The sequence below is a fragment of the Corythoichthys intestinalis genome, chromosome 6, assembly GCF_030265065.1.
Source record: "Corythoichthys intestinalis isolate RoL2023-P3 chromosome 6, ASM3026506v1, whole genome shotgun sequence".
NCBI classification, from domain to species: domain Eukaryota; kingdom Metazoa; phylum Chordata; class Actinopteri; order Syngnathiformes; family Syngnathidae; genus Corythoichthys; species Corythoichthys intestinalis.
This window is the reverse complement of record NC_080400.1, coordinates 33,557,509-33,571,762: the sequence shown is the minus strand read 5'-3', so window position 1 is coordinate 33,571,762 and position 14,254 is coordinate 33,557,509. Positions and strand designations below refer to the sequence as shown.

Sequence of the window (14,254 nt, the reverse complement as noted above, 5' to 3'; positions counted from 1 at the left end):
GAGTTACCGTGTTTAAGCAATGACGCCCGTGCTTTCAATGTGTTCAACTTTTGATGTCTGAGTCTACCATTTTGCATTGTGTGAGAAAAATGTGTTCAGTGAATGAGAATGTGTTCATATCTGATTGCGCAAAGTGTGTTTTAGCAAGTGCGAAAGTGTTTAGCCTAAGTGTGAATGTGTTTAGAGAATTTCAATTGTGTTTAGAGTTTTGTGAAATTGGAGATTGAGGTGAAATGTGTTTATAGTTAAGCCAACAAGCGGGCTGATTTAATAAATGTGTTTAGGTCATTGTGCTCAGAGATCAAGAAATTGTGCTTAAGCAATCGAGAAAAACTGTAAATGACTTCCACACATAGCAAAGGTTACTATCTAGTTATCACAATATCCCCAATACCCCTGTGTCTAGTTAAATTTAGGGTAAAGAATTGGGCTTGGACCAATTGTCCCAAAAATCCTTTAAACTTCACATTGTGTGACCTTTTTTTGAGAAAAAAAAAACATGAAAATTATCACCAGTTACTTTGCCAAGTAACTAATTACATTCAGGTAACTGGGTTGCTAACACAATTACTTTTTGGGAGAAGTAATTTGTAACTGTAATTAATTACTTTTTTAAAGTAAGATTAACAACACTGCCAATGACAATGATAGACATCCAATCCATTTTCACTCGGAGAGGTCGACAATTAGTTTTCAGAGAGTTAACATAACACTGAGATTAATTCTGACTACAGCCACATCCCTAGTTCTAAGAAGGGGGGCGCACACTTCTGCAACCACGTCTCTGTTATTTGTTTTTACTGGTAATATTTTTTTTTTTCCAAGTACAGGTTGTATGTAACAGTAATGGTGGAATAGGTTTTTAATTATTTGCCGCGGTCTAATGTTTGCGTTAAGGTAGATCGCGGGAGGTTGTCTCTTTGAAAAGTAGATCTTGGAGCAAAAAGCACCCCTGCTGTACTACGTTCGTCCTCCCGAGTAACAACGATCAACACCGCTCTCTTGTGGCTGCCATGGATATTTCAGCATATCAACGAGTATGTAGAGAATTTCAGTTCAGAAATGTAAGATTGTTTTTTAAAATGTAAGCATTTTTCGAATACACATTTCCTTTTACCATTTCATACTCTTTTGTTTCTTTGTATATTATTCGATAATAATTTAGTTTTTAAATGGCTGTGCCGTCGTAATTAAAACATGTAATGAATATCAAGTTGGAAAATAAAAAAGTATTACCTAGTTTATATTGTACAATTAATTTACCTGGTTTAATAGTTCACACATATAAGTACTGCTTTACATTTTGGTCTCAGTAGGGGGGCGCACGAATGAAAAAAAAAGTCATTCCACGTGTAAATTGCCTCATAAAAATATGCGCACGCGCAAAATGCAACAACTGCGTCACTTCCTGGTTCAGCATCTGACGTGTCTAAAAGCTGTTTTGCACCAGTAGTGGATGTAACTCGAGGGGGATTTACTTTCTATTTAAATACTTTGGGTGAGTTCTGATGCTCTTGTACAGCTGGAAATATTCTTTAATTTTTTTTCTTGCTGTTTTATTGTTGTTGTTAGCGATTCAGTTTTCTTCTCATCTATTTCACAGGTTACGTGTTGGCAAAATGCTAGATTTCTTCACCATCTTCAGCAAAGGGGGGATAGTGCTGTGGTGCTTTCAGGGAACCGGGGTCACAGAGTCATTTACCGGTCCAGTCAACGCCCTCATACGCTCTGTAATTCTTCAGGTAAGCCTCGATTAAATTTGTCGTCTGATAGTGGGCTTGAAATAAGTGCGAAAAAGCTAATGCTATCAGGTAGCCGTGCACATAAGCGTAATGTGCTGTGGGACATAAATATAAGCCCTTTCGAACCGTTGTCAACTGCCATTCTTTTGAATCTAAATATAATGAAAACCGTAACATTACACTTTACTATAGACTACAATAAGATTTTTAGCTCTTGCTTATATGTCCACTTCACTTTCCAGGAGCGAAGTGGGAATAACCTGTTCACTCATGAGGCCCTGAATCTGAAGTATAAACTGGACAATGAGTTTGAGTTAATTTTCGTGGTAAGTCAATGAATGCACCACTTTGTATTGAAAATAAACTGTACCGTACACTTAATCCTTTGATTCTTCATTCTGCTTTCCTGCGTGCGCTATTTAGGTGGGTTTTCAAAAGATCCTGACGCTGACCTATGTGGACAAGCTCATAGATGACATCCAGCTGCATTTCAGGGACCGTTATAAGAATGAATTGGAGCACAAGGGTGTGATGAAGCTTCTTAATCACAGTTTTGAGTTTGAGGATGACTTCAAAATGCTTCTTTGGTAAACATACCCATCCCTCCAAACACACAAACGCAAGATGTAAGGTGGTACTCGGTGGCTCCCGCATGATAAAAAATAAAAAAAGGCGGGGGTTGTGGGGGTGCATTGCAGGTAGCACGATATGGTGACTGAGACGTGTCAGGTAAATCGCAAATTCCGAACGCTTAGCAAAAGTAAAAAACATTAATCCCAAATGCAACAGCATGAATGCAAAAGGTCAACAACGGAAGCAGACTGTTACAACAGAAGTAGGCATGAAAACATGCATGCCAATTCTACAACACAAACGGAAATGGACTACAGTGGAAGCAGGCTAATAGGACAGAAGTAGACATGAGGACAACTACCGCTACAAACATACACACCCACACCCTGTACAAAATAGTCAGCTCACAAATCAGGATGGGAGTTCTCACTTATCGGTCACCTTGGGTCAATCTCATTTGATACACATAACAGGAGCGTATACTTTGAAAAAGCTATGAATTGCTCAATTTTCAACCAGTTTTCAAAGGGCTTGGTTTTTCCATAAGTGTCAGAAAGTTAACTCCATACTAAAAATGCCCCTACACCCAAACTGAATCATCATAGCCACATTCATTCAGTTTGTCATTAAACAGCTGGTTTGAAAGCCTGTTTGCATTTTGCCATACTTTAGTGGAGAAAATCACTCACCTTAGGTTTTGCTGCAAGAGAGCATTCCTGAGAAGTCCACTGCTTTAAGATTGCCACCGGTTAATAATGCCGCAGAGTCAGACTTTTCCGATCTAGTTCTATAAACATGTTATATCTGTGCACATAAGCCTGAGTTGCTAACTTAAGGTATTGCCAGAACTATGCAGAAAGAGAGTTGCGACACTATCTGATCTCACCGCGTGTGGTGACTGTAGTCACGTGATTCACGTAGGTCTGAATAGTTCCAAGCACAAGCAGCGCTATAATGGTTTTCGATAGAACTGACCGTGGTAATTGCAGCATTTATGGTAAAAATTGATGAAATCACGTATGTAAGTACAGTGGTACCTCTACATACAAAATTAATTCGTTCCAGGATCTTTTTTGGAAATCGAAATGGTTGTATGTCGAGCAGGATTTCCCCATAAGAATACTTTATAAATCCATTAATTGGTTCCACAGCCAGAAAACCTACACTAAATCCTTAATAAATACTGTTGTTACTATTGCAAATAGCAATTACAAAGAGCAAAACAAATACATTATGAATAGGGTTCAAATGTGGGAGTTGTATTTTGTGTGGTGTACCTGAACGCACCCTGGGGCTGACGGCAGAGTGAGAGAGTGCAGTTGAGTTACTCTCACTTTTAACGTCCTTTTGTTGCTGGCAGTTGGCGTGTGTTTTGCACAAGTTATGAAATAAATGATTTAAAACCTGACGAAGCTGGCGATCTCTTTGGTGATGGTTGTCACCTTAACTTATAAAGATTGGCAGACAGAGGTCAGAGGAGTATTGTCAAGCAGTTCACGGACACGCACCCCAGGCTCATATTTTTCCATTGGTAAGCTTCACCTTTTTTCTGTTTTTTTCACCACCAGCTTTAACATTTTTGGAATCATGTTGATTTCTCTCACAAGAGAATCAGCCGTGTGTCCGTCTTGCGGGAAAACAATGACATTGCGACGCTGTCATAAATTGTCGCATATCGAGGATTTCGTCGGATGTAGAAACAAATGGCGAGTCAAATTTTACTTTGGATGTCGAAAAGATCGTGTGTCATGCGATCGTATGTCGAGGTACCACTGTACTTGTTTGATTATTTCATTGGGTCCGACCTCGTCGAAGTGACGTTTGGAACTATTAGCCTCCATTACCTGAAAGTAAAATCATGTAATGGATCCTTATGGGCGTGTCTCATCTCTCATTCTACATGGCTCTGGTCTTGCTAAGCTGAAACGTATTGCCAATCATCATGGTACTGATCATTCTAACAAATGGTTCCTACACGAGCCTTTCAAAAAAAAGATGTCAATCAGCCAAACAAATATCTAAACAATTTTAATGCCAATTAAAAGTTTTTTTTAAGTTCATTTAAAATTGGAGCAACTTCAGTTTGCCCCTTTCCTGCAATTAAAATTGAAATTAATCTAATCCCCTTTCAAACTGTCACTACTATTAAATGTGCAATCAGTGTTGGAACTTCATTCTAATGTCTATTTTTTTCCACCAGCGAGGCAGAACAGAGCAGCAAAGCTCGGAGCCCCGCACCAATGCGCTCTTTCAAGGAGTCTGAAAAATCCCAAAAAACTGTGAAGTCCATGATAGAAACAAAGGGTGGAGACAAAGAAAAGGAACAGGGTAGCAAAAAGAGCAAGAATACCAAAAAGGAAGGTGTGTATACTTAGAGGAACAATATTAAGATTTAAGAATCATAATTATTACTTGCTATAGCTGATTGGTCTTTCCCATCTCCTGTGGTAGACCTTGTTAAATCAGATCAAGGTAAAGGCACAGCTCCTGCCTCCAAGCTGGTTGAGAATGGCAACCATGGCCTTACACCTGAAGAGATCATGCAGAAAAAGAGAGAGGAGTTCTTTCGCAAGCGCACAGCTGGACCTGCTGAAAAAGTCAGGTGAGATTATGTTGAATATTGCCGTGGAATTCAGGGGACCCTCCAAAATTAAACTGCTTGAAGTCAGTTTTCTTCACAGTGATTCTATCTTATACCGCTTATTTCATTCAGGCTCACAATGTAAATTCGGTAATGCTGACCGTCAAGTGTGATGGAGTACTTTTATGCAACTCTTTCAAACATGCACACTGTATTTTTCTTTCTCATGCAACACTTTAAGTACCGCACTTTCTTTAATAATTATCAATAATAATAATTAAAGATACACGATAATATCGGCTACCGATAACTATCGGCCGATAATGGCAATTATGACGTCACACAGATAATACAGATAATAAAAAAATCAACCGATAATGCAATCCGATAATTATATACTTGATTTAGCCTCCAAATGTGCGCAGCCAAGCAGTTTTCTCCACTTCTTCACTGCCGCCTGCTCAACCCCTCCCCTCTCTGAAGCCCCTGTGGGAGGAGGGGTCTAGGAGTACGGCGTCATAGAGGAGGCGGTGTTACACATAAGTGTTGACACTGTTGAGGCGCTTTCACTAGCGTGCGTTGCTTTTCCCGTGTGTGAAATGAAATAAACGATGCTCTCGCCATCTACAAAACAGTTCCTCAAGGCCTAAAGAAAGCGTCCTCATTGAACACCACTAGCACTAACCCAGCAGCCATTTAAAACTGCATCACAATGATTTTTGGAACGAATATGAGGCTGCTGCTAGCATGAATGCTAAAGCTATTGTTAACAAATAAACTATAAAGGAAGCTACGGGGCTTGTGACGATACAGAGACGCTGCGGTCCTCCCGGAGTCGGGGGGTTTGGGAATTCAGCCCAAAGCGAGTGGTAAACTCCCATCTATGGCTAAACACCTCACGAGATCGATAGTTGACAAGTAGCTGTCTTCCGACGGAGCCCGCCGGTCCGGCAGGCCGCCGCCGCCGCCTCGCCCTAGGCAGGTAGAGGATGAGAGCAGAGCCATGCAGCGAGCCGGCCGGGGCGGGCGGATATCCGGTACGAACTTAGCTGCCGCCGCCACTCCGGTTCAATACAGAGGCCTGGCGCGGGTGCTAATTTGGCAGCCGGGCGGACTGAAGGGCACAGGCGGGAGGAAATTCCTGAAATGACCCGATAGCCAAATCCCTGGATGAAAAAATAATGCAGTTTATACGACCACGATTCTTCGTGAAAGACATGCCGATCACATCAGTTTTACCACGGACATTTACACAGGTGATGTCAACAAACCATGTTTATCATGACGGCACAGTGGTTAGTTGATAATTGTAACATGCACCAAACGACACAAAGAAGTCATCCAGTCAGTAATGCATTCAGTACGCTTTAAATTTATGACGTCTTAATCAGATCATTCTTCTTAAATCTAGTCAAATAATTTTCCCCATCTTGTTTGAGTGTTGAAGACTAGTTGAATGCGCCAGATTATTCCACTTACTTGAACTAAATATTGCAATTTGTTCTTATTAAGCCCAAACATCTAAAAAAAAGTCATTTTCACCTAAATCAAGAAAAAATTGCTTTCAAATAATGTTTTGAACCATACATATTCTTGAATAAAGAACATTTCTGACAAGTTTTTTTTTTTTTTTTAGGATTATGTATAATAATTTATTGCTTAAAATAAGGCTGTTAATCTTATTTTCAGCTGGCCATTTTTCTTCAAGAAATCTGAGTGAAATATATTTGAAGTGCTGGCAGTTAATTTAACTTATTTCCAATAGATTTACACTGAAAACAAGGGACTTTAACTAGTCTTAAGGAGCTGTGTTTTTGCTGTGTAGTAATGTTATACTTTAGGAATGGCATACTTTTAAAGCCATTTTTGTGCAACTTATGTATTTACTCTGTAAGTAATTGTTGCCAAACGTTTACCATTACACAATGTCAGACAATCTGTCTTTATTTAGATGTTGGAATTTACTACTACTACTACTTGTTCACATTTGATGTTGAAAAAAAAGAGCAATATTATTTTTGCACAGCAATATTTTCTCTTGTGTATACTTTAAAATTTGACATAAATCTTTAATAAAATTATCGGCTTGACATTATCGGTTATCGGTTGGAACGAGGAGGAAATTATCGGTTATCGGTATCGGCTGAAAAATGCATTATCGTGCATCACTAATAATAATAATAATGGATCAAATGGCATGTCATCCTGCACGTAGTAAGTCTCCGAAGCCTCAGAAGCCAAAGGGGAAACAGATGCGCATTTGGGATATGGGTGGTAACAGTACCAAGGACCTGGACTACAGTGATAGGAATGGAGAGAATTCTCCTAATGGTTGTGACCAAAACCAGGATGCACCTGCTGATCCTGTATGTATCAACTCAGCCATAGTTGAATGATGTGTATTTGTTAAATAAACTCTGTAATAACATCCAAATATTTTAGGGAATGCAGTTAAGCTCCATGAAGGGAGATTTGCCGTCTGTGGAATGTGATTCCACTGAGGAGGAGGAGGAGGAAGAGGAAGAAGAGGAAAGAGTGGTTGTCAATGCAACAGTCAAGAGCAGGTAGCTGCTGTTTGGATTTTTGTTTTTGGCATGAATGTGAAATTATATAAACTAATTTTGTGGAATCTTGTCAGCACCAAGAAGAGTGGCGGTTTTGGGGGTATGTTTGGCATGCTGAAGGGCCTGGTGGGCTCCAAGAGTTTGAATCTGGAGGACATGGGGCCAGTTTTGGAGAAGATGAGGGACCACCTCATTGGTAATAAATCAACACCTACCATCGATCCTACTATCGTCCTTACTGATCACTGATTAGATATCCTTGTGGGTTTGTTCTTCACAGCAAAGAATGTAGCAGCTGAAATTGCTTCACAGCTTTGTGACTCGGTAGCCAAAAAGCTGGAAGGCAAAGTCATGGGCACTTTCACCAGTTCGTAAACATTTCTTTCTCTTAAATTATTTGGCCAATTAATGCAGTAAATTGCCTAATTTAACTGAAACTATTGTCTTCTGTGTCTCTAGCTGTTGCCTCAACAGTAAAGCAGGCCCTGCAAGAGTCGCTGGTCCAGATTCTTCAGCCTAAGCGGAGGGTGGATATTCTCAGAGATGTCATGGAGGCACAGAGTCAGAGGAGACCTTTCGTTATTACTTTCTGTGGTGTCAACGGGGTTGGAAAGTCCACCAACCTAGCAAAGGTGGGTTTTCAGTGGTCTGTTAGAAATTTTAAAAAACCCCAAATGTTAGGGGCAGATAGGTGATCAAGGGAGATTCAGTGCAAGAGTGGTTTAAAAAAAAATTGTAGACATTAAGACTTGTTTTGGTTTGTGAGCAAACAAACCCTTTAAGACCGTTGTTGTATGTACCGTATTAGTCACACCACCTCCCACATACAAACATGGGCACAGTGTCACAAGAAATTTTGGCATCTTTTGTTCATTGACACAAGATTGTTTTGATGATTGTTTCAGAAAAATTGGTTAAAGCGCAAGACAAAACCTAGTATAAATGACATTTATATAAACAGCAATTGCTCAAAGTCGTAAATTTTAAATTTCTTTGACATCTGACAATGGTGAAAATAGGGTTTGAATGTTAATGTTGTCTCTTTAAAACTTGAGTGATTTCACTGTTTTGCATAAATATTTTAAGCCACATGAGGGTAAATATTTGAACAGCTTTAACTTTGATGAGCTTTTTTTTTTTTTTTTTTTTTTTTTTTTACTTCTAGTTAATGAAATGAATTTGAGGATAAGCTGCTTGGATGATGAATGATTTTTTTCCCCTTATTTTTTACTTTGTTGGTCTCTTCTATAAGACATGGATTGTTCAGGGTTATCTAGTGAAGTATCTTGTATATCTGTTTAATTCAATAACTGACATCATCCACCACATATCTTTTCCTTGGTCAAGATCTCATTCTGGCTAGTCGAGAATGGTTTTACGGTGCTTATCGCAGCCTGCGACACGTTCCGCGCCGGAGCGGTGGAGCAGCTGCGAACCCACCAGCGCCGCCTAAACTCGCTGCACCCACCAGAGAAGCACGCAGGACGAACTATGGTCCAGCTCTATGAAAAGGGTTATGGGAAGGATGCTGCTGGAATTGCAATGGAGGCCATTGCCTATGGTAAGTCTGATTTTGTTTTAAACATCTGCATGAATTATTATCTGTGAACTTTAAACAGCCCCTTTCAGACATACGCTAAACTAACCCTAATTCCCGGTATTTAAATGGGTATCCTTTATCTGAAAGCAATTTCCGGGTCTACGGACACTGAGATGACATGGACATTAACCGGGTTACGTCCTAGTATGATGTCTTTGACTTACCCAGGACGCGAAATGTTTGAAAGCAGTCGTTTAATTCCTGGGTCACAGCGTGAAGGCTGATCGTCATTTCCTCTTTCTTCAAGTAAGATGAAAACCGGTAAACAAACATCGCAATTTTCAACATAGCAAATTGGAAAAATAGCAAAATTAAACTGGAATCATAACGAAATTAAATCGCTACTGGATCTTGGATCCAAGGAAAAGAAAGTCCATCTTTGGAAATGTGTGGTTTATTTTGTTGCCAATGCCAACCAAAAATGATGTAATGTCCAGGTTATAAAATCCTGTCCCCCGCCATCCCCGCACAAAGTGTGCCAACACTGGAAAAGTATGAAAGTGTCCAACCTGGGTAATTCCTGGTACATCTCTCCATGTCTGTAAGCCATGACACGGGTAAATAACGCATCACCTTACACAGGAATTTAGTGGGATATAAGTCTGAAAGGGGCTAATGTCAAACACAATCCAATCAGTGTCTCTAGTTGACTTTCAAGTCCAAATGTAATGAGATAATTAAATGTTTCAAATGAAAATAGTGTAAAGTGAATCATAGTGTCTCACGCTCTGTCACCATCATAACCCGTGTGGGCACAGTTATATAGGTAAAGCAAAATTACTCACCCATTGAATAAACATGACGAGCATATGACACATAACAAAGATCGATAATCCAGCTGCTAATAAATTATTATTGAACTGTGTTATATTGCAAAATTCCTCATACTTCCAGCTCGCAACCAGGCTTTCGATGTGGTGCTGGTGGACACTGCAGGGCGTATGCAGGACAACGCCCCCCTCATGACAGCACTGGCAAAACTCATTGCAGTTAACATGCCTGACCTCGTGCTATTCGTCGGGGAGGCTCTGGTGGGCAACGAGGCAGTCGACCAATTGGTAAGTCCACCTAAGATAAAATTCTACCAATCTCAGGGAAGGAAAATCAACACAAAGATGATTCACTGCTCCAGTCTTCATGAAAACGTTCACACTAATGGCAGTGCTTAATTTGTAAATCATAAGGTGCCGGAACGCAAAGTACATATGACAGCACAGTGATGACGAGACTGACACAGGTCCCGGAATATAAGCAGAAATGGTGCTGAAACAACATGCAAATGCCCACTTGCCATGCTGTGGGACTTATAAGCCTCAATTTCAGATAATCATAATACATTGTATTTCTAGAGCGCTTTTCAAGCCACACAAAAACGCTTCACAAGAGAGATGGAATCATAGTACCAGTAAAACAATCATAAAAAATTAAAAGCATAATATCCATGGTATGAATTTGATGACAACAATTTAGAATTATTTAGGCTATACTCTGCACAGCACGGGCAATTGTCCACCTAACCACAGGTGGGACTTAGTCAGCAATTGGTTTCTCAACAGGTCTAGCTTGTAAAACAAAAAAAAGATTGGCACGGCGGCCTATTTAGCTTACCATATTTAGTTGTCCAAAACATTCCTTGTTGTCATTGTTGCTTTTCTGACTCGTTTGTCTTTCTTTTTAGGCATGTTGAAATAACGTTTGATCCTGAAGTTTTTTCTAATTTATGTCAGGGGCTGATTTGTTGATGCAGCTTTTGAGCGTATCAACAAATCTCTGACTCTTTCAAATGACGTAACATTTTTATAAACAACATTGTTACCAGCATCTCCAAGGGGCCGCTGTCCCGTTTCAGTGTGACCGGCATTGCCAATTTGGCGTACAAGAAGAACTGGGTGAGCGTATGGGGGAGAGAAAGGAAGGGCGGTGGTTGACTTTTACTATGATTTGGAGTTGAAAGCACCGCTAACCAAAAGTGCAGATTGGAAACAAATGCAATTCTTGTGATATGTTCTTTAAATGAATCTATGCATCTTATTATTTTATCCCTGCGACCTGACCCCAGAGCAAGTGGAAGATGATGGATGGCTGGAAATTTTTTAAAACCGTTTTTATATCGTAGCATCACCGGGGCTGTCATCGGCACGGTGATTTATGCGTCAGCGCGGGGCTCCTATTGGTGCGCCAGCGCGACGCTCCGATTGGTGGACTGCATAGCCGCCCGCCAGTGACTTGTTTTGCATTAGGGTGGTGGAAAGAATAATAAAATGAGGTGGTAAAAAGCGTCAAGGTTCCTGTGTTATTTTTGCTGCCAAGCTTTCACTTGGCAAGAGTTACAATTTAAAGGGACTGTTTTCTGTTCAGCCCAAATGCTTGATGAAAAGTTTGGGCAGCCATGAGAGTGGTTGTTTCCAATGTTTATGTTAATGTGTGCTCCGTTCGGCAAAGCGCAGTGATTCGTGGCATTATATATTGAAGAGGGCGCTAGCGTAACAAGTGACGATGATGAGGTTATCGCCTCACATTCTCCTCCACGTTGCCCGGCATAATATTATCATTAATAATGATACACAAAAGGTGCCGGAGCGGGCTAAATAAGTCCGGGAACACGTGGAGTCCAAAATCAAGAGGTACCGGAACATGTTCCGGCACGATCCGGCACAAATTAACCCCTGACTAATGGACAATTTAGCATTCCAATTAGCCAGACATGCATGTTTTTGAAATGTGGAAAGAAGCCCCCCACAGATGACAAAATTCCTAAGTATTATAAAATATGTAGCCCATCTCAGCCACTTCTTGCACAATGTCACTTTAAGTGAATGACTTAAAATTACAGTAACCTCCTGTAAAAGGCTAACTTTTTTGGGAGTAGGGGCTGGGCAATATGGATCAAAAGTCATATCCTCATATATTCAAACAGTATGTCCTGATATTTTTCTTTGCAACGTGAGGGCTAATGTTAAGTCAAAGCCAAATACTTTGTGACATTTCGCAGGTCATTTTATTGAAACTATTTCATTGAACAGTGGCCAAATAACAAGTTCCTTTCTCTACTAATATGCTTTTCTTAATTCATTAGGTTAAGTTCAACCAGGCTTTGGCTGACCACTCTATGTCTGACAAACCTCGCCTCATTGACGGTATTGTCCTCACAAAGTTTGACACCATTGATGACAAGGTACGTTAAAATGTGTTTAGCATTCAATCCAATCATGGCTAATCTTTGATGCATCTTTCTTTCATAGGTTGGCGCGGCTATCTCCATGACCTACATCACAGGCCAGCCAATAGTGTTCGTGGGCACTGGGCAGACGTACAACGACCTCCGCAGTCTGAACGCCCGTGCTGTGGTCAGCGCCCTGATGAAGGCTTAAAGGCCATGCGCGCTGATCTTTGTTGTTGGACCTCACGAGGAAGCCAACACAATCCTTTAGCTGTGCTGTCAAGAGATGCTCAAGCCCCCTGCTAAAAGCCTGTGCTTATATGTGCTGCCCTCTCTCGTGTCCTATTGTTCAGCTCAGGGCACTTTTCTCCCCAGCTTCAGGCCAGCGTGAAACGAAAGAGGTGTAACTGACAACCACACAACCAGAGGCTCTGCCCCTTTTTTTTATTTAACAAATGATTTGGGCCAAATTGATATGTACCTCATTATTCACTTGTTTTGAACTATTCTTTTTCTGACTAATGGGCCCCTGTTCACCTACTAAGAACTAGTCCAACAAATCTGACACATTTTGTCATTCTTCCACCTAAGAAAGGTTCGGTTGACAGCAGCTGCCTGTGCCCGCACAATGCTTTGTGACCATAGTGCCTATTTGTCTCCCGTTGTCATGGTTACCTCTCACATCATGGACACATGGAGCTAATCCTACTCAAGAGGGAAAATGAAGTTGAAATTGGATATAAATTTACATATAAACTATTTTTACAAAGTGAACCGCATGCCCAACAAGAGCATTTGGACAAACGCAAAAAAAAAAACACCAACCTTACAAGAATTGTTACAAAAAGCCCCAGTCAACCCACAAATACAAATGTGTGATAAACATTCAATGGCTGTCGTGTCCTACTGCCCCCCACGGACAAAAAAAGTACCATGGGCTCTGATAGGAAATCCCCTACCCCAACTTTATTTCATTCCTCACCAGCCTAATAAGATTAAATCATGGAAAAGACACAAAAAATACTTTTTGTAAATTATTACTATAACCCATTTTCTTTAGGATGGTTATGTATTCCTGATTGGTTTCTTTCTTGGAGGAACTTAAACATCTCACCCCTTTTACTTGCAGTATAAGGGAATCTACGGTTATGAGCTAATTTATGAGAATGTAAACATTTCTAAATAAAGCTGCTGTACACGGCCTGCAATGTGGAAATTTGTTTATGCCCGTTCATTGACACACTTGACAACACAAATGGGATACCAAAAGCTTTATTTGGAAAATAGTACTGGATTTATAAATACCATTACAAACACACAGGTACTTAAACTCCACACCAAAAATGGTAATGCAAAAAAAAAATATTGGAAGTGTAAATAACATACAATATTCATCATAGTCCTGTACCCATGTCAGGTTGTCCTGTTTTCCTGTGTTGAATGGGGAAGACGTCGACAATGTTGGATTTATGGCGCCAATCCCATGTTAATGTATGCACGTGGGGAGCAGGTCTAACATGAAATTTACCATCCCATACAAGCCAATAAAATGACTCATGAAAGATTACATTGAGTCACATTTATTGTGAATAGTTTACCAACAACGTCAATGGGAGTTTCCTCAAAACAACTAGGAAAATGACAAAGGCCATGATTTTCACACGATAGGCAAAAAAAATACTTGAGACTGATCCCTCATTGGGTAAAAATGAAAAATTCAAAGACAGCCCACCTCCAAAAATAATGGATTTGCAATAAAGATAAACGTTGATGAAGCAGACTTCCATGAATGCGATTGTGCAGTCAGCTGAAACTATGAAAACACGTTTTATTGACCCTAACGGAACAAATAGACTTGACTATCGAGATCTAGTCCTACCAAGACATGGGAAGAGAACCCTCATTTGCTGCAGTAGAAATCTAGTATGTAGCCACAGCTTGACATCTGCATGATGAAGCTTTGAATCATAACCTTCAAGAAGGTATTTCTGAGTGTTAAAGCCGTTCTGCTGCCCCTAGCCCCATTTTAAAACC

At 40.3% G+C, this 14,254-nt stretch overlaps 2 protein-coding genes across 3 annotated transcripts in view; one reads left to right on the top strand and one right to left on the bottom strand.

Moving 5' to 3' along the window:
- The first annotated feature begins 1,398 nt into the window (after nt 1–1,398).
- On the top strand, nt 1,399–13,436 carry srpra (SRP receptor subunit alpha). Its single transcript, XM_057839026.1, has 15 exons — nt 1,399–1,498; nt 1,604–1,742; nt 1,985–2,068; nt 2,166–2,329; nt 4,516–4,676; nt 4,767–4,917; nt 7,112–7,262; nt 7,339–7,460; nt 7,535–7,656; nt 7,741–7,827; nt 7,920–8,092; nt 8,808–9,021; nt 9,955–10,118; nt 12,137–12,235; nt 12,303–13,436. Exons 2-15 carry the CDS (start codon nt 1,620–1,622, stop codon nt 12,429–12,431), a joined length of 1,944 nt encoding a protein of 647 aa, XP_057695009.1. The 5' UTR covers nt 1,399–1,498; nt 1,604–1,619; the 3' UTR covers nt 12,432–13,436.
- The window catches only part of fam118b (family with sequence similarity 118 member B), a 28,041-nt gene continuing 26,740 nt past the window's right edge, over nt 12,954–14,254 (bottom strand). The window contains exons 9-10 of one of the 2 annotated variants that reach the window (XR_009063483.1): nt 14,100–14,254; nt 12,954–14,033 (exon numbers count right to left, since the gene is read on the bottom strand). Coding sequence is in view for 1 of the 2 variants with exons in the window: in XM_057839028.1 (XP_057695011.1) it covers nt 14,247–14,254 (8 nt within the window). In the remaining variant the exon portion in view is untranslated. The other variant, XM_057839028.1, reaches the window with a different exon arrangement.